The sequence below is a fragment of the Anticarsia gemmatalis genome, chromosome 1 (assembly GCF_050436995.1).
Source record: "Anticarsia gemmatalis isolate Benzon Research Colony breed Stoneville strain chromosome 1, ilAntGemm2 primary, whole genome shotgun sequence".
Lineage (NCBI taxonomy): Eukaryota > Metazoa > Arthropoda > Insecta > Lepidoptera > Erebidae > Anticarsia > Anticarsia gemmatalis.
This window is the reverse complement of record NC_134745.1, coordinates 2,247,801-2,268,244: the sequence shown is the minus strand read 5'-3', so window position 1 is coordinate 2,268,244 and position 20,444 is coordinate 2,247,801. Positions and strand designations below refer to the sequence as shown.

At 33.2% G+C, this 20,444-nt stretch overlaps 4 protein-coding genes across 10 annotated transcripts in view; 3 read left to right on the top strand and 1 right to left on the bottom strand.

Annotated features, from left to right (window-relative positions):
* Positions 1–419: 419 nt before the first annotated feature.
* Positions 420–2,347, bottom strand: LOC142979545 (BLOC-1-related complex subunit 8 homolog). The gene is made up of 3 exons (XM_076124928.1): positions 2,168–2,347; positions 1,922–2,099; positions 420–1,649 (listed from the first exon to the last, which is right to left on the bottom strand). Exons 1-3 carry the CDS (start codon positions 2,217–2,219, stop codon positions 1,364–1,366), a joined length of 516 nt encoding a protein of 171 aa, XP_075981043.1. The 5' UTR covers positions 2,220–2,347; the 3' UTR covers positions 420–1,363.
* A 476-nt stretch (positions 2,348–2,823) lies between these two features.
* LOC142987477 (epidermal retinol dehydrogenase 2-like) lies at positions 2,824–7,749 on the top strand. Of its 2 annotated transcripts, none has more exons than XM_076136287.1 (5): positions 2,824–2,926; positions 3,368–3,571; positions 3,886–4,215; positions 4,556–4,800; positions 5,240–7,749. In XM_076136287.1, the coding sequence occupies exons 2-5, from the start codon at positions 3,428–3,430 to the stop codon at positions 5,430–5,432; spliced, it is 912 nt and encodes a 303-aa protein (XP_075992402.1). In that variant the 5' UTR covers positions 2,824–2,926; positions 3,368–3,427; the 3' UTR covers positions 5,433–7,749. The 2 variants fall into 2 exon arrangements, with proteins under 2 accessions (XP_075992402.1, XP_075992394.1); XM_076136279.1 differs by having other exon boundaries at positions 2,837–3,203.
* Positions 7,750–10,330: 2,581 nt separating this feature from the next.
* The window catches only part of LOC142987420 (uncharacterized), a 199,714-nt gene continuing 189,600 nt past the window's right edge, over positions 10,331–20,444 (top strand). For all 6 annotated transcript variants that reach the window (XM_076136190.1, XM_076136217.1, XM_076136200.1 and 3 more), the window contains exon 1: positions 10,331–10,523. The gene's annotated coding sequence lies outside the window, so the exon portion shown is untranslated. The remainder of the gene's footprint in view (positions 10,524–20,444) is intronic.
* LOC142987462 (uncharacterized) lies at positions 12,286–16,066 on the top strand. The gene is made up of 2 exons (XM_076136251.1): positions 12,286–12,603; positions 13,346–16,066. The coding sequence occupies exon 2, from the start codon at positions 13,378–13,380 to the stop codon at positions 15,256–15,258; it is 1,881 nt and encodes a 626-aa protein (XP_075992366.1). The 5' UTR covers positions 12,286–12,603; positions 13,346–13,377; the 3' UTR covers positions 15,259–16,066.

The following is a 20,444-nucleotide window of genomic DNA, read 5'->3' as shown; positions in this document are numbered from 1 at the left end:
GTGCTAATTAGGTAATCTTTAGTTTGCCTTAAATGCAATGTTTATTATTTAGTATTTTCTTGATGTTTTTGGTAATAAATTAAATTAGAAAAGCAACGTACCTACTTACTTATTTGTCTCAATTGTTATCAAAACCTGTTACACTATCTCAATACACTTTTTGGACAAAAGGGAAAAAGCGTTGTAAGGTCGATTTTTCAGAAGTATTCATCGAGACACATGGTTTAACTTTTAATGACGATACTCTACCAAAAGTGATCACTGGTTTTAGTATAAATCGTGTTTCTCAATCAAAAATTTGATTAAATACTATGATGACAAACAGACCGCCCGTATCCCCGTACCGCCCGTACCCGTAGCCCGCCGAGCTCCTAAAACGAGTCACGAATTGCCTTTATCGCGTCCGGGTCGCTGAAAAACAATGTTCTAGCGTCTCGCGTAAATCTTTGTTGTGGCAGCATATAGAGACGGTTCGTATAGATCTCCTGTACCTCTGAAATCAATTCTTGAAACCTTTGCCCGATAGCCAAGCGTTGTACCTAATAACAAGGCAACAAAAGCTAGCGACAACGAAGTGATATACCCATGTTAGTAAGGTTAATAATAAAAAAATGTGATGTGTTACTGTTATATGTATATTAATACTGTTAAAGCTTATATTACATTGTTAGCACACCGACAAAAGCAAGCCTTTACAGTCAGCATTACATTTAAATAGCAAAGAAAACGCATATTTATACACGCTTTTCGCGGTTTATTTCATTTTCTCCATGAGTTGCAATAGAAAAAAAATCCTGGCAATATATTTGGCTACGAATAATTTAAAAAAAACAAATTTTTTTAACAAATTGTGCCACTGTTTATGTATATTAAATGATAAAAATAAATAGTTTACATTCGTTCCAGATAAAAAGTTTTAAATATTAAAATATTGACAATATAGGTACATGAAGCTTTTTGTTAAACAACAATTTGAATGTAATGCTAACTGTAAAATATTGTTAATTTAAATGACCAATCCATGTAAACCAAACCATTATGAAAGTATGAAACTTGCTCTAAATGATTATTTTATTATTCATAAGATTAAAACCATCTTACACTTGTTTGACTAGATTACATACTAGAATACTAGTAGAGATTAATTTTAGAGATCTTATGCTTTTCATTCAACATTAAATTAATTATGTTATTGTATTGATTTTGTTTGTAAAATTAATACTGCTACAGTAAAATCCTATACTTCACTGAAACTATAATGTTTAGTGAGTTAATAATATTGTGAGAAGCATCCCAATAAACAATTATGATTAATATTCATACCCCTACATATGGAATGCATAAAAAGTTGCATTGTACTTTTTTAATGTAAGGTTGTATGAGACCTGTGAAGCTCGGCAGATGAGCCTCTTGCCTGTGCCATCATATTCTCTATTCTATTAGTAGTTTCCCTAACCATAGAGAACTCAGACAGATCAGGAAGGTCAAGAACAATGTGAGCAGAGAGACGTTTGTAAACTGAATTAGAATCTTTTTTATTTCTCCTAGCTTCTTCATATTTTAACTGTTGTTTTAAAAATATTGATTGCTTCAGCATTTCTTGTATGTTCTTAAAGCTGGTTGCTGCTCCGTCCATTGATTTTACTGCACTGGAATGTACAAAAAATAAAGCATAAATAAACCAAATTATAGCGTTTTGAAGTTTTTTGATAAATTTGTTGGAATACATTGATAGCGCAAGGAATGATTTCAGGAATGTTTCTCAGATATAATAGTTGTATAGTGATCACATTACACAAACATGATACAACTTTTGTTAATAAAGAATACCTACTAATTTGCTGAAACATAATAATTGCTACAGTAGATCATTGCTAAAATTAAATTAAAGCATCTAAATAAGTACTTTGTTAGTACTGACCTTAGTGCATATTCTACATCGTAACACCTTCCTTGTAACTCATGTTGTAACTTAGTAACTTCCACCCGTCTTTCAACCATTGGTGGCAAAGCTTTTCTTACGTGTTCCTGAAGTCTATATAACGCTAACGATGGCTCATTCGCTACTATATGCATGTTCTCTGATATACGCTCCGCAGCTGTAACATAAACATATGTTTAAACATCGTTTCTACTACAAATAGTTTTATTGTCATATCGTCCACACCTTTTTTTGACTTAGATTCTAATTCCGGGTCCCCTTGGTATACAAAAGCCATGATGGAACTGCTTTTATCGAGATTGTTTAGTTGTTGGTTTAAAAACTATATGCCCAATATTGATTTCGGCTCAGGTGGGGATTTATTAACTATTTATTTCAGTCTCAAAATATTTGTGTGACTGACATTGACAGCAAATCGATAGTAAACAAATGTCAATGTCACTCAAAATCGTTCCTTTTATTCCTGAACGATTTAATTTTATCCAAGGTTTTATTTTGTGACTTTTCCTTTTGTAAACACTATCATATAAAACGATCAAGATATTATTTCACTCCAACCACTTTCATAATTCTCATAATTATGACATAACATATGACTTATGTTCTGAAGTAGGTTTTATTACACGGTATAGTAATATGTTCACTGAATTCAGAACGTATACATAAATGATCTCTACTTATTTTTTTTATTTGTACTAATATTTTTTTGAGAATTTTTATTGACTAGACTAGTCTACGCATAGCAGAAAAAAAAACACAATAACTATTGTAGTGTCATAAAAATCTCTTTAAAATATATTATAATTCATATAAATAGTTATCCTTTGTTTATTAGCTTTGTAATTGTTTTGAAGGCAGTATGACATTAGTGAATTCTACCAAAACTACCAATCTACCTAATCATCAGCTGTTAGAGCAAAGACCGCATCGCAAAGTTGTTGTCAAGCAAGCCAAGCATTTTTGTGACTTGATTCTTATCGTTACGTATGTATAACATTTATCTAGTACCGCTTATTATCAATTAATTATGACACAACTTATCATATTCAATATTTATACTGAATTTCATTTAGTTCCGTTTACTATCTTGTTGAAGTAGTTGTAATAAGTTTCTACTGAATTAGGCGCTACTGTTGCCCTATAGTTATCACGCGTGAACGCACGAGTTGGTGCTAAGTTTACATTGTTTACAATAATTGCTGACACCTACCTACATTTATATTAAGTCACTAAGGCCATTGGCTTGTGATCGTTTTAAATGGTAAGAGGCTTTTATTTATATTTATAAATTGCAATACATTTTTTACTATAAAACATATTTATAATGTTTATTTTATTCTATTATTTATGCATACTTAAAATATTATTAGAACTTCATGTTACCTACTTATATTTTTTTAATACAGTATTATTTTCTCTTTTCAGGAAGCAAAGTTATTGAACAGTTTAATAGGACTAGTTTTGAATATATTATTTCCGATCAAAATGTTGCTTAGAGTGTACTCACTGTGCATTCTACTGGTGGACATTGCATGGGTGGTGTTCAATGCAATGTGTGCGGTTCTGCAGGCAGCTTATGAACTGTTTAAACCACCTCCACTGAAGTCTGTGAGATTGGAAACTGCTATGGTAAGTGTAACTATTTTAAATAATTTACTTTGAAAAAAAACCATATTCATACTAGAAATATTGACAACAATTTCTGATACATGTTCAGCTATCTAATCCAAATTCATCAAATAAAGTAAACATAATCAAGTCAAGAATTGAATCCACCTTCTAAAAGGTAGATGGCACATTTATTAAGCTGGTTAAAGGTTGGTTATTCATCTGTTACATGAAGAATATGAATGAATACTTTGCAATTTTTATAGCAAGTGAACATAGTCATAATTCTATGAAGAAAATATAGCACTACTAATTAACATATTCCAACTTTTCAGGTCATCGGTTCAGGCAGAGGAGTGGGTCGTGAAATAGCAATACAACTAGCAGATCTAGGTGCAATAGTCCTATGTGTAGACAAAAACAGCAGATCCAATGAAGACACAGTAGAATTCATCAAAAAGAAAGGAGGTTCAGCTGCAGTCTACACTTGCGACGTCACAAGGAAAGAAAATGTCCAAGCGTTAGCTGCTCAAGTTAAAAAGGACTTGGGTTTTGTCAGCATGATCTTTTATTGCTGCGGTATACCTAGCCCTAGGTCATTGTTAACACAGCCTCCTTTGGATATTCATGATACTTTAGACCTCACTTTGACTTCTTACTTCTGGGTAAGTGTTTATTCTGCATTATCCTATAGTTTTCTCTCTTTATACTTCTTTTTCAGCTATAGCATAGTCTTTAAAACAAACCTTTCTATTCATTAGACCTGTCTTAGCATATCTATCTATAACAAACCTATCTGTTGAAAATTGTAATGAACAATATAAATATTTTTTTTTTACTTTTTGAGTAATTGTTTCTACCAGTACATATTTATATTAAACACATGTATTATTAAAATAAATAGGTCACAAGGCCACACTTTTTTCGACAGTACATCACAGAGTAAACAAAGATAACATTTATATTTTTAAACAGATAATAACAAAACTATATTTATATTTCCAGCTCATCGACCACTTCCTGCCCGCAATGAAAGCTAAGAACCGTGGTCATATCGTAGCCTTGACCTCAGTAGCTGGTCTTAGTTACATTAAAGACCAGATGCCTCTGAGTGTCGCCCAGTTTGCTGTCCAGGGTCTTGCTGAGTCTTTGATGGAAGACCTGAGAGTGAACAAGATTGATGGAGTGCATGTCACATTGACCCATATTTATCCTTTCATTGTTAGTGATGAGAATGATTTGAGACTGAGGTTAGTATAGTAGTTCTTTATATACTTACTTAACTTAGTTTTAAAAGGAATAGGTGCATGTTCAAGCTTACAACCTAGTTTAAAAGAACTTAATACACTAGAACTAGCACCATCTTCGATTTTTTTATACTAATTGATTATGTACCAAATATGTGAAATTAATGCTTCTTTTGTCATTCCAAAAGTGTCCTGATGTAGTACAAAAATTAAATTAACCCTGGCAAAAACAATAAAATCTAGATTCTATACTTTTAAAGTAACACAGGTGAAAGTTTGGCGAATTCCAAATTTTTCTTTTCATTAGGTTAATCTTCAAGTCTTACTCAAAGAAGGTCAAATCAAAATTTGCAATATTATTACGTATTGCTGTAGACAAAATAACTATTTAAATGTCTACCAGAACATTTTCTATTTAACATTTCTATTTTCGCATTTCCAGAATACCCAGCTATTTCGGCACTTTAACTCCAAGTCAAGCTGCAAAGTCAATCCTGGAGAGTGTCCGACGGAACTACTTCGAAGCATCAGTACCGAAACACCTGTTGTACCTTGGACATATTCTACGTATCTTGCCTCGAAAGGCTACCGTACTTATCAGGGATTTATTAGATACCGGCGTGGACTTTGCATGAGTGATTTTGTAATGTTATCTATAAAGGCTCATTGATAATAAGGCCTCTAGCAATCAGACAGCCACTAGTGCATTCGCTATTATAATTTATGGTAGCTTATTGCGACTAGAGTCTTCACGGCAAACGTCTCTTACATGACACCAGTTGAGATATTAATGCAGTGTGTGAAATACACTCATGTTTCGATGGCTTTTTTTCTATGCTGTATGTGCTATAGTCCCATGAAATTAAGTTCAAACCTACTGTCATATAAGGGGTCTGTACTCTGGGCCACGAAACATATTATTCCAAAAAAACAATAATTGGAATAATAGAATAGCTTAACATAAGATCTCTAATCCTAGATAGGATATAGTGGGTAAATTCTGAAGAGTGTTTGCACCGAGTAAAATATTGTAAGAGCTCTAATGCGAAATAATAATTACTGTTCATACTATGCTTATGCTTGCCGCCTGATTGAAGGATTTAGCTCTCTATAATTCGCATTACGTCACGTATTTACTTTCATAGCAACTTAAGGTAATCTCGTTAAGATTACATATTTGATAATACCTGTAAAATTGATCTCACTGATCCATTTTACTATCATGGTAGATAAATTGATAAAGATAGCTTACTTTCTTTGTCTGTTATGTAATTATTGCGAAGTTGCTAAGTTAGATACTGAGAATTATACCTTAGCATTATAAAACTGAGGATGATAAATTGCTACAGGGACTTATTCGTCAACTCGGCCGCAATAAACTCGTCCGCGAGGTCGAGTCGGGAAGTTTAAACATTAACTATTTTTTTATTGTGCATCTCGGCCGAACCACGTGGTCGAGTTGATGAAGCTATTTTTTCGTATCTTGTATTCGTCAACTCGACCGACATTGAAAATATGAGGCATTATTGTACAGTGATCAACAAAAGTGTTTCGTTTTTAATTTAATTTTTGTTCTTCTATGGGTAAAATAAAAATCCGATTCAATTAGAACATGTATATTTCTGAAAAATCAACATAATCAACATCAATATAAAAATGCTTAGTCTAATAGGAATCAACAATCGGTAGATATCAACAACATGTACAATAATTATTAAAGTATTTGACTTACAAATTACTTGAACAAATTAACACTACTGTTTATAATATCACACAAATCATTTTAGAAATCAGAGAACATTTTAAAAATCACAGATCAATTAAAAATTATTTGTAACTATTTTACACCGCTGGCGCTGGTGCTAACCTTTTAAAAACACTTAACTAAATAAATAAACAAATAAATAAAGTTTATTTTTTTATTATTTTATATTACAATTTTGTGTATATTTTTATCAAATGATAATCTATATATATGTATATAAAATATTAGACAGATGCTTTTCTTATGAGGTATAGGTACTTTGTTAATAACTTAAAATTTTAATTAAGGACAGATAAAAAGATTTTTTTTTTTCGAAACAATAGCGTACTCTATAAGATTATATAAGCCAAAATAATTGAAGCTTAGATATAAACTATAATCTGGCATAGCTCAGTTGATTATTACTTCATTTCTTTCCTCCAAAAAAAATTCAAAGTTGCGAAAGAAAGACAAAACTATTTTGCGAGACAGAGAAAACTATTTTAACTAATCAGGATAAAAATGCTACATTTTACAAAACTAAACGGTGATTGTAATGAAACATCTACGATCGTTATGTTAGCACAGCACGCATTTTAATTTGCCTAACAAAATAAATCTTTCCATGATATGCCTTAAACATTTTCTACCCGAATGTACATTTTGTACTCGGTCGAGATGACGAATAAAAAAAATCACAAAAATTTGCCGGGTCGACTCGACCGCATAGTGAATGTTCCTACGGTCGAGATGCACAATGAAATTATAGGTAGATTTAAATCTTCCCAACTCGACCGCGCGGACGAGTTTATTGCGGCCGAGTTGACGAATAAGTCGCTACAGGAATTTTATTCATAAACTTATATAAATTGTGACTCTAAGAGTAAAATGGAATTGTTCTAAAATCATATTTATTTCTCTTTAAATTAGGATTAAATTATTGTATCAGTTCAAGAATCTAGCTATTTTAGTTTTAAATAAGCATTTGTATTGCCTGTAAGTAGATTTAAGATAAAATAATAGTTTAAGAATTATCATTTACTTAGTGTAAGTGTGTACTTGCTCAATTTGAAAGACTAATGATATGTGCAAATATTATAGTTAAATTGATCATTAAGATATACAAATATATCATTGTGATGTTTTCGATAATAAGTCAAATATTGTGCATTTTTGGAGGCATTTTATTACATTCTATTTTTATAAAATTTTTGTGATTTTATTTTCACACCTATATTCATTTAGATGCATTAAGACCAATAATATGCTGTGATGATAAATTTTGCTACGTCGATGAAATAGCAATCTTAGACCACTATTATTATTTTTCGCAATTTTATTTGCTTTTTATTTATCTCTAGTTTCGAGCTAAGAGAGGGTCAGCACAACCTGGGTTATTATCATACACTTTTTAGAATAAGTCGCTCCTTGAATACAAAAGGGCCACAAATCGAAATCTATAAATTTTACAGGAGAGCCAAAACAAATTTTTGAAACTGTTTTTTTATAACATTTCATATATTTATTTATTAAATATAAGATGTTAATATATCATTAGATGCGTATTTTTTAGCTCTATCTATCTACAAAATAAACTTTGTAATAGCTGTTACCTATTAAGAGAAAAAAGCATATAAGTCCCTTTTGCATTCAAAATTTGAACCAATATTATGAGAAATATGTCAAAAATTAAACACAGTTTTACAAATAAAAATGGTTAATTGTACTTTTTTGGTAAAAAACCGTATCAAAAAGTTTAATAATAATTACTAAGTAAAACCATAACTGAATAGACCAGGAAAACATTGTATTAAACAATCTAAATTAAAAAAATCTTAACTTTTTATTGAGTAAGTAAAATTATTGAGATCAACTTTGTGCGTAACTTTCATTATTTAGTAAAATTAAACATCAATCATTATCATCAATCAATGGGTAACGTGACGAGTAGACTGAGTGCAGCAGGAGTATTAAAGAAATAAGATAATAGAAAAGGTTTTTGAGTTTTATTAGCCTTTATATTTAGCATTCGTGGATTATTCCAAAGCTTTTGACAGCATTACTCATTCCGCCATAGAATCATCACTCCATCCAAGTCCTACTTAAAGATACTATGTAGAATCGAACCTTCATACATCAAACTCATCAAAGCGATAGACAACAATATCATTCCAAATCCAAAGAAGCGTGAAACAGGGAGACCCGCTATCTCCCAAATTATTTACCAGCACCCTCAGAGAAATTTTCAGGAGCCTGGCGGTGTTATGGCAATCAAAAGCATAGTTGTAAGTGGTATACAGTTAACAAACCATTGTTTTGTAGATGACATAGTCCTCTTCTCTTTTTCGGCATCGGAACTCGAATCAATGCTCAAAGATCTGAGCACGGCAAACCTTCAGATTGGACTGAGTAAGAACCGTACAAAAACCCAGGTTATGACCAACAACACAAAACGTAGGGTCGAGGTAGACGGGCACGTCATAGACTATGTCGACGAGTACACTTGCTAGGGCCAGATAACCTCTTTTAACAACCGACGGGACAAAGAGTTGGACAAACGTGTCACAAGTGCCTGAAAGAGATCCTGGTCCAGGAAAGAGCTAATGAAGGGTAACCTTCCACTGTCACTGAAGTGAAAGCTCGTCGACATGTTAATACCTACTACCCGTCCTTATCTATGCTGCCCAAACATGGTCCCTTACGGGAAACCAGAAAGAGCCAGAGAGCGATGGAGCATAGTATATTATGCGTCAAAAGAACAGATCACGTCCGAAATTCTATACTGCGCTCCCAAACTCGCATAGCCGATGTAAGGGAGAAGACCGCCTAGCTGAAATGGAACTGAGCCGGCCACATTATACATATGCATTCGGAAAGGTGGACCCGCATATCTACCAACTGGATGCCAGAAGATAGTCATAGCAGACGCGGGAGACTTAAATGGAGATGGCGGGATGACCTAGACGCATTTGAAATGGACTGGTCGGATCTTGCCCCTGAAAGAGGAATTTGAAAGGAAAGGGTGCCTCTTTACTTTGCCTGCATCAAAATGTATTATTTTATTTTTAAAATTGTAACGAAAACTAAAATTTTTATCATACCAAAACGTCATATTTCTGGCCTTCCCATTCTAGCACGCTAAAAATGATTATTTATTCCACAATAATTTAATGCAAAAGGGACGTATTTCAAAATATGCTACTGTTATATTACAAAATATAATAACAAATACTAGTGTTTGAATGCAAAACGGTCGTTTTCAGAAATATGGCACTTTTGTATTACAAAATATGGTAACAAATACTATAGTTAGAATGCAAAAAGGACGTTTTCCAAAATATGGCAGTTTTGTATTGTAAAATATAATCACATTAACTTGAAATTTTGCACCCAACACAGACATATCTTGGATTGTGGCACTTTTTCATGCAACTGACGAGCATTTGCGTTGAATCTCCGGGCGCAACTCACAAAGTGGCTGTTTTGCACTGACATTACTCGTCAAAGTGAGCTAATGCAAAAAGGGCAGTAAGTCAGTGCAGCCATAATATAAGCAAAAATGATGGGGGTTTTTTTTTTACTATAAAATATAGTCGGTTCAGGTGTAATTTTCGCAATAAAACGATTTTCTTTTTTTTTTGAGTTGTGGCCCTTTTGCATTGAAAGAGCGAAGTGGGGTTCAAAAATTTTACATTGCACAACCTACCATTTATATGAATCTTAAAATAATACCAACAATTTTTTTTTTACGTTGGCAACACGTTTTCTAATGTCATTAGAACATTTGCATTGTGGCGCCATCTTAGACTTTTTTCGTTTTCGCAACTTGTTTCTGTGATTTGCTTTGGAATAAAAACAAAAAAAAAATCGGCAATTTTGAATTGTGCGTTGTGCAGTTGTTTTTGAGTGCTAAACTTTATTGAGATTGAGGAGGACTAAACTAAAGAAAAATATAGTGTACGGTGTGGCGACACATCCGTAGGTAAGTTCAACGCTGCTTTAATTCTATCGCAGACTGACACCAAGAACCGATCGATATTAGAAAACTTATGTTTTATTGGTTAATTCGGTCACGATTTACTTGTAATCTTATAGTTTTATATATAAGCTATGATCCTGACGTATTAAATTGTGGCGACCCATTTATTGTGAGCGCTCGAGGGGCAACTTTCTAAAAGCCTATTTTATTAAACCTACGTAAGATCGCCTTGTACGTTATATTGAATTTTATAGAAAATTTCTTTGCCTGAGGTCACCGCGGTAGATGTAGACCTAGAAACGGACCCTAAATGATAAAGATACTCTAGACACGATATTTCTTGGTGGAAGGTAGTTAGAAATGACGTGAGTTTTGCTTATAAAATTAGATCGATTTTCAAGCTAGGAAACGAAACCTAAAATTTATTCGGCTCTTGTCTTTTTAAATTTTCAATTTGACAAAGTGTTATCTAATTAGAATAATGATGTGAAACTATTTTAGTCAGATTATAAAATTTTCGAACATTATTTTGGTCTATTACACTAGTTGCAGACCTAAAATGATTGCTTACTATTTAACAGCTGTCTATAAAAGTGTTGTAGTAATATTTTTTTTCCTAATCCTCTATATTCTTAGAATTTACATACCTTGATACATTCTTTACTTCTTACTTCACTCTAACATTTATTAACTTATCTTTACTTACATGCTACATAGATAGTTTTCACTGTCATTATTGTAACAAAAATATTACATTACACAATCTTTCTAGATTTTAATATGAACATTATTTGACAAGCATAATAATTTATCAGTAATTAGTGTAACTACTTACTTCACTCATAGATAGAACCTTCAAATTATTCAGCAATTTCTATTAAGACACTATGCCTCACCCAGTTTTGTATGTTAAAATATTGAATACAAAATTCTTACCCTCTGGAATGAAATAAAGAAGCTCATATTCAATGTTTACGAGGCTTCTGAACCTGGCTTTTACGAGTAGAGCTTTATATGCAACATTTTACACCGTCATGACACCTAGTATGATAATATTAGCAATATCACTACTAGTATTCATCCTGTCTCATATTTCAGCATTATGTTCACAGGCCAGTCTCAAGAATTCACAACATACATTGAATCATATTACTTTATGCAAGCAAAAGATCATAGGAACCAATCATTCAAGATTCAAGTGCTTTTGTACTAAGCATGCAAGATTGTTTATAAAATAAAATAAAAGGGTAGTCATTTTGAATATTGCTAACTAAAGATAATTGTTATACATTGTTTTGTAGATAGGCAATAAATTAACATACATAATTTAAATAATAATGATTTGATAATATGCAGTATTGTTCAATTTATCCTGTAGTGGTATATCATGTACATTTTGTGCTTTTTGACTGTGTATGTGGAGCCTAAGAGGTACCTATGTGTTTTCTAATAACTGGCATTATAATGTTTTCAAGTTATTGGTGTTGAGGGTAGTTGACAATGTTGAAGTACAAAATTTTAAATTTTTCCTGGTGTCTGTACTTTGATTAGGTAGTTAACTATGAGTTTCATATCTCTATTCTATTTATTGCGACTATAACTATAATCGATGAAATAAAATAATTTCAAATCATTACAAATCTGTTTTACACAGATTGCTTGCATTGAAATGTCGCATTTTCCAATATTATTCAAAATTCAACAATCTACTGGACTACAGAATAAACGTAAATATTGATATCAAACGCAAATACCTACCGTAAAATGGGGTGATTAGATATCGTGGGGTGAATAGAGAAATGTCCGGCACTTTGATATTGCTTACTCTAATTTGTTACTAGCTTTATATAGAATATTTTTCTCTATGATTTATTACACAGCAACATTTTTTCTTTAGGCTTGGCACACACAAATTTATGTCAAGTTGAAATGTCATAGAAAAAAAAGCGGTTAAAGTTAAGGTGTGCAATCAAGCAATATTTGCTGTGTAGAACTTTTGGCTAAATAGCAAATTCTCGGTTAATATACCCTGTAAGTGTGTGTAATTGGATACATACATTACTTATCTTTAAGAAAAACAAAGGTAAGTTCGTATTTGATTATTTAATATTCTCATTTCTAGCAAATTCAAAATGTTAGCTTTTTTGATCTTATTTGAGGTGAATAGATACGGGAAGGAGGTTAATAGATACGCCTTTAGGGTCAATAGATACGCCATTGGAGGTGAATAGATACGGATGAGAGGTTAATAGATACGGGTGGGAGGTCAATAGAAACATGATTTTTAGGGTTGTCAATCGAGGCATGGTTTGTCAAAGCACGTACATATTTGTATAGGTACCTACTACCTAATAATTTTAAGTGCAACACACAGGTGTTGAACTTAAAATTATTAGGTGCATGGCTACAGAGCCATTAAATATTTTTATATTTTAAAATAGAATGGGATATTTTACCGATGATGATGATGATGATGATGATTATATTTTGCCGTAATAGCTGAAGTTAATTATTATTTAGATTTATATTGGTATTTATTCGTTAGTGTCGTGGCATAAGCTTGCGCTTGAGTTAGGATCGGACGCGCGGTCTCGGGTCGGGCAGTGTTATTGGGTTCATCCATCAGGCAATTCCCGGTAGCACCGCGGAGTCTGATAATATGCTCGCCCCCTATTACGTTGGGACATAAAAACACAGTTGGCGAAATGTGGATGTTTTTAACACCTCCATCTACCACCCTCGTTTTGGGAGTACAGGCATGATATTATGTTATGTTAATTATTTATATTTATTGTTTTTAAATATTTGATAATTATTTTGAATAGGTACGCGAGGGCTACATTGCGGTGCGCCCACCATGCCGAGAATTTACAAGCCAGATCCTCGTGGCAGGAAGTATAGAAGGTACCCCAAAGAACTAATAGAGCAGGCTGTCCGGGAGTACAAGGAAAGTAACGATTCCTTGAGTTGCATCGCGAAAAAATTTGATATGGACAAATCTGTCCTTCACAGACATAGCATTAAAAATATGAAATCACAAGGTGGCCAGACAGTCCTATCTAAAGAGACGGAATTGGAATTCATAAAATATATAAACATATGTGCTGAGTGGGGCTATCCTCTTGAACTATATGACTTGAGGTTATTAGTAAAAAACTATTTAGACAATTTAGGTGTTACAGAAAAAAGGTTTAAAGATAACATGCCTGGATTAGAATTTGCCCGAAGTTTTCTAAAGAGACACAGTGACAAAATAACACAAAGGGTATCGCAGAATATTAAAAGGAATCGGGCTGCTGTTTCAGCCGATGTAATAAAAGACTATTTCGAGCACTTAAAAATATCTATTAAAGACGTTCCGATCGAGAACATCGTCAATTACGACGAAACTAATTTAACGGATGATCCCGGCCGAAAAAAGATTATAGCTAAGAGGGGAACAAAATATCCTGAACGGGTGATGAATCACTCAAAGGCATCAGTATCCATTATGATGGCGTGTACAGCGGTAGGAGAAATTATACCCCCATATGTAGTTTATAAAGCTCAGAACTTATTTGATACGTGGACCAAGTCGGGTCCAAAAGGAGTACGCTATAATAGAAGTCAATCCGGCTGGTTTGATGCCAACATATTCCACGATTGGGTAACCACTATGATTTTTCCATTTTTTGAAAATAAACCAGGCAAAAAGTTACTAATAGGCGACAATCTATCATCCCACCTTTCAATAGAATTAATAAAAAAGTGTAAGGAAAAGGATATCCATTTCATTTTCTTACCTGCGAATTCTACTCACCTTACGCAACCACTCGATGTGGCCTTTTTTCGGCCTATGAAGATAGCGTGGCGAAAAATCATTTTCCAATGGAAGAAAACTGATGGCCGTAATCAATCTTCAATCCCAAAGGGTTGTTTTCCTAGATTACTGGGCAAATTAATGGACGATCTTAAAGAAAATGGTCCAGCTAATGTCATATCTGGCTTTAGGAAAACAGGGATAAATCCTTTGGACCCATCAGAAGTATTAAAAAAATTACCGGATTGGCAAGATCCATCTAAACCAGCCGAAGCTGTTGATACGACAGTATTAAATTTTTTGAAGGAAATGCGATATGGGACTATCAATATAGTAGAACCTAAAAGAAAGAAAAAACTTCAAATTCAGGCAGGGAAAAGTGTTTTATGTTCCAGTGATGAAGAATATATTGAGTCTGACCCAGAATACTTGCCTTGTTCTGTCTTGAGAGAAAACAATGAAAAGCAAAATAAAGAAGTAAACGATATGGTCACTAAAGGCAAGGGAAAAGGAAAAAAAACAAAAGTTAAAAATTACCCACCTGTACTTGAAGATCACCGTGTTCAGCGAGAAGCAAATAGTTCCTACATCAAAACCATCCCGACTATTGAACACACAATATCACTAGACGAAGCTATTCCAAGTTGTTCATTTAACATCAGCCGGTATGATATAAGAACATTGCCTTTAATTTTTGAAGATGACCTAAATGGTATAGGTCATGTTGAAACCATTGTACAAGATGAAAATGAATATCCCAATGAAAAGAAATCGAAAAAGGTTGAAATTATTTCCAATGTGAAAGTTAGTGATGCGGAATTGAAGAAAATACTGTCAAATAAAGATAAGTCAACCGTTTCAAAAAAATGCCCTTCGCGGCGGCCCAGTTACTACAGGTCTGATGATGACATCCTAAAAGATTTGATGGCTTTAGATTAGAGTCGATTGATAATTTACTTGATTTAATAGTTTTCATAATTATTATCCCATAATGATCACTTCGAACTTTCATTTGAGTACTTTCAGTAGGTATAATATTTTAACTTTTTCGTCTTCTTAAGTTTTTCAGTCATAGCATACTTACCACTGATTGCAGTTTATACAATCATTTTACCTTAATGTGAGTTTTATTAATAGGTAGGTATTCAGCTTAGGTTTATAAGTACTATTATTTTATGAGTATTTGTGATTCTTGATCTCATTCTTTACTAAATGTAAACCAAAAACTAATAGATAGTATTTTTAGAATTTAATAGTTTTATGTTATAACTAAAACATTATTTTATTTGTTATTTTTTTATAATCAAACCCTCATTTTACACAGGTGATTTCGCGATAGATATAATGTATCTATCGCGAAATCACCTGTGTAAAAATCACGCGATATCATCGCGATAGATATATATATTTAGCTGGGTTTGCCGTGTACTCTAGGAAAGTTGTGTGCAATATGTACAAATATTGTCTTAATAACACTGATTAAAAATAAAAGTTGATTTTGACAACCCTAGTGTTTTTTCTCTATTCACCCCCCTCCCGTATCTTTTGACCCCTGTTTCCAGGTAAATAGAAAACGCTTACTTTTTCTTAATTTACTAGTTATTGACACGTTTTAATTAATTTTCATCATAAATATTTAGTAAATTGCAACGTGACTCCTGATTTTACAATACTTCAATAATGATTCGCATATAAAATATTTAAGAAAATCGATGTAGAAGTTGAAAATTGTGTCTATCCACCCCATTTTACGGTAATAATAACGTTTATCGGCGTCTGAACATCTCATTTTTAGCGCATTCTACTTTTTTGATTAATTGCTCCTTAATGACAGAGAGCATTAGCGGCACACAATTTATTGTTAATTTGATCCTCGCCCGCGGATTCGAACTTATTTATCGAAAAAACGAAATACGAGTAAGCGGTTAAATAAAATGCTCATTAATCGCCTGATATTCCAATCATTTTGAATTGTAATGTTAACTCGCCACAGGGATTCCCTTGTGTGAAGTTTTGTGGCGTATATTTTTGCCAATAATGGTGTTAAATGCACTGAAACCGAGGTAAAATATATTCGTACAAGATTCATCAAGTGACTAATAGTCACATTTCGAACATGGATAGCTAATCCTGCAAAGCGTTGTAGCGTCATAAAAAGGTCTTAGATCGATCCATCTGCGCGATAGTCATTTAAAAGCGAGCCGCACAAACTTACAATCCTCTTATCGTTTGACGTAACACCAAAAAGCTTTGGCGTCAGCATGGTATATTCGATACACTTATTGCATTACTGAAACGTGTTACTTTTCTCAAAGAGCCGTGTATGTACGTGTATCGCGCCAGTTTCAGACCTCGGTATCAAAGTCACTTCGCGATCTCGAATAAAGCTGCTTCTACCCGCAAATGTCATTAAAATTCTTTTCACGGCGTATCTGTGTAATTTGCTAGGATGCACAGGCCCAACTCGGCCTTTTTGCGGCCGTGTGCTTTACGACCGCCAATATAAATTTTGTTCCAATTTTATTCCGTTTATGTCCGGTGTTTTTGTTTTTAATTGGATGAATTTGGTCGTTGTGGCAATTGCGTGGGTTTATTTGTTAATTGATTTAGGTGAGTGCAGTGTAATGGTTTCATGAAAGGAAAAGTCTTTAAATGCCAGAATTTAATGCTGAAATTTACAGAGTCAACACTTTTCTACTCATTGATTCCAATTAGTCACCATTACACTATTTACCCCAATACAACATAATATTCTTCTAACATTCATAATATCCAATGGGTGTCTAGTATAAAATACACAAACTAGGAAACAATTCTTTCTGCAAAAACTTGCTCACATATCAAATATATTATTTGACTTATTTGGAACGCAGACAGACATGAAATTGCCGCGTCGGAGTCCTTACAGCCAGCAAAGCAAATTGTATCTCCAAAAAGTATTCAGTGTTAGCCTTTGTCTTCAAATGATGTCTCTACGATATGATTTTATTGTATTTTTGTACGTGTTTACTTGAAATGAGGCTTTATTATAGTGTAGAAAAATGAATTCTGCTATTATTTTATTAGGTTCTAGCGAGGATGATGATTGAATTGTTACGTACTAGTGTGAATCGCACATCGTAAAAATAGGGTATTCTGCCGCGCACATAAGCGTAGCATGTATTCACTAGACTACAAGAAAAGAAATATGAAAGGTTATGAGCTTTTTCTAGGTTAAAGGCGTAGAAAGACACTACTAATCAATGAAAATTTATAGGCTTTTAGGCAAATTAGTATTATAACCTTTATTCCCAAAGGGTAGAGTCAGTTTACGATTTACGCTTTAGCTTTTCCATGTTTTACCTAAATAACTTATGTTAACTATATACTTACAATAAACTACCCTCAAATGTATAATACGGTTAAGTTAAAAAGGTACCCAGTTTGGTGAGCAGGTGTTCGCGGCGCCGACATCGTTTTCCAAACTGCGGTTTTTCCAGTTGAATTTGAATAAGCCATTATACGCGCCCACTGTTATTGGACGCCTGCTTTCTTTACTATAAATCCACCGCTACAAGTTTTCACGGCCCCTTTCAAGTATTTATTGAGTTTCTGTCCGAGTACTGGCTTCTTTGTTCTAATTCTTATTCCTGGAAGATTTCCGGCTTTATGTAAAAGTTGGAATCTCGAACTAAGTACTCTGTTTTATTTTTAACAAAGAGACAAGTTCCTCTTCAGAAATAATTCTTGCGGCGTAAGAAACGACCAAGAATATAACAAACACATAATTTCTAAACAGAAATTACCTACTAACAGTACGAGATACAATAGTTTATCGCGCAAATGAAAAATGACAAGCGTATAAGTTTCATTCGTTTTATGTATCTAAATTCATAAATAATGCACAAAGATCTGAATCCAAAGGCTAAAAATATTCATATTTTAACAAAATACTGCATTTGTATCGTATTAAATATTTCTGTTTGAGTTGTTTGTCAGAAATAAAACTCAAAGCGAAATTGATGCAGTTTGTTTTTACCCGAGAGATATTATCGTTAGAATAGTGTACATTTCAACTGTTTGCGCTTACTTTAGCATTATTTATTTACGTTAATTATGAAGCTTCTTTTAGTTTCACTTATTACACTCAACGGACTCAACATAAATTTGAATACGAAGTGGTAATTATATTGTTTTACGTCATACGCATATTTCAGAAATGTGAATAACACTGGTTGTTTAAATCCGAAAGTGAATTTAAGTAATTTGGAAGGAAAAGTGCCTACCTTAAACTTTTTCGTCTCATCTTGGTTCTTTGATTAAGATTTTACGTAAAAAATATATATGCCTAATTTTCGTTAAGAAACACTGATTCCTTTTAAGAAACTATATATTCAAGGACCACTGAATCAGTTATCTCTGGTGCATCGTTTGGACGACGAGATAGCGTTTAAATTGTTTTGTGCAGTAAATCATACGTTTATATTACCTTATTCCTACACATTTATGCTCAGGAATAAAGTTTCAACTTTACTATGACTGTTTTATAACAGTATATAAGAATAACCGGGTACCCAGCTGACCTGAATCACGAGGCGACATTGTTATATCTACGGAACGCACCGCGCTAGTAATTAAAACCTCAGCCTGCTCTGCGGCTCACTCATCAACAGAGCAAATAAATATGGTAATACTGAGAGTAAACTTAATATAAATGGATTGTTACAGCGCGGATGGGAAGTGCTTTTTTACTATTCTGATTGAATTTTATTTGATTCGCTTTTTCAATGTTTTTATTTACGTTGCAGATCATCTCGTTCCTATCTATCCAGTTACTAAGTACTTTTATACAATACGTTATCCACTTGACGAATATGAGCTTAAAAAGGCTTTGCCTGGATTTTCCAATTAGAACTGACAGAGTTTTGGGTGATCTATTTTCCATCAAGTGTCCTCCGCGTCATTGGATATCAGCATCGTAGATCATGGCGTTATAGAGACTTTCTTATCAGTTTCAGAAAGGGGCTCATTAACATTGGGACTAAAAAGAGTTCTGTAAAAACAAATGCAGTTAAAGTAGGTATATTCGGTATAATTACAGTACTTCCAGTGTAAAACTACAATGCTGAAAAACAGAAACCTCAATTATCCGTTCCGACCTCCGGCTATTATAGTTATTTAAAAATGTATTCGCAAACGTACTGTTGCACAAACGAGTTGCATTTGTGAGCTAAATGGTTTTTATTTCTCGCAATTAACTTGCTTAGTGGCATAAGTAAATAAGTGCATTTCAGATAAATATACTGCGGTTGGTTTGACGTAACTTTACCCTTCAGACAGCCATAGAATTCGTTCTGCAAGCAACTAACTAAAGTTTACGAATTCTATCGTTGAATCATATGGAGTGGAGTACTGAAAATTTCCTGGTCCTGTCTTATTTTAAAATGACCTACTTAATTTCATAATTCAAAATTGAATTTGATTCTAACTATAAATGTAATCTGAAGTGTACCCGTTCATCCCTTGGGAAATACGGACCGCACTTGGTAAAGGATGGATTAAGGAATGCGAATTAGAGACCGAATCGGATCTACAACCCAGAATCCTAAACAGAAATGCAATTCTCACATTTCGCAAGAATTTTATCGTTACTTAAACAAATGAATAAAAAACTTCGACTAACAGATTTAAGTACGCCATTGAACGTGTAATCAAGTTAATAAACTAGCGATTTTGTATATAAAAATTCTTTCACTCCCCTTTGAAGTTTTCTTTTGTAATAGATACAGAGTGTTTCTAATTCAGACGCCATGAGCTGGAAGATTGTTCGTTTGATTAATTTTGAACAGTCTCACAGCATCGGGGGCGGGATTTGGCATTTTATTTTGTGTCAGAATTATTTCAGTTCACACTGCTTTTATTTGAATACGCCAGACCAATATACGTAGGTGTAATATACCTAAATGTTTTAGAAATTATATAAAGTACATTGTAACCTCAACTTAACTAGCTTCAATAGTACATATTTGCATGTTTCGAATATGTAATGCCCTGAGTAGGTATGTACATTTAGCGGTAGTTTATCTATTCAATTATATGTATATTATATCTATTGAATAGATAAACTACCGCTAAATGTACTCAGA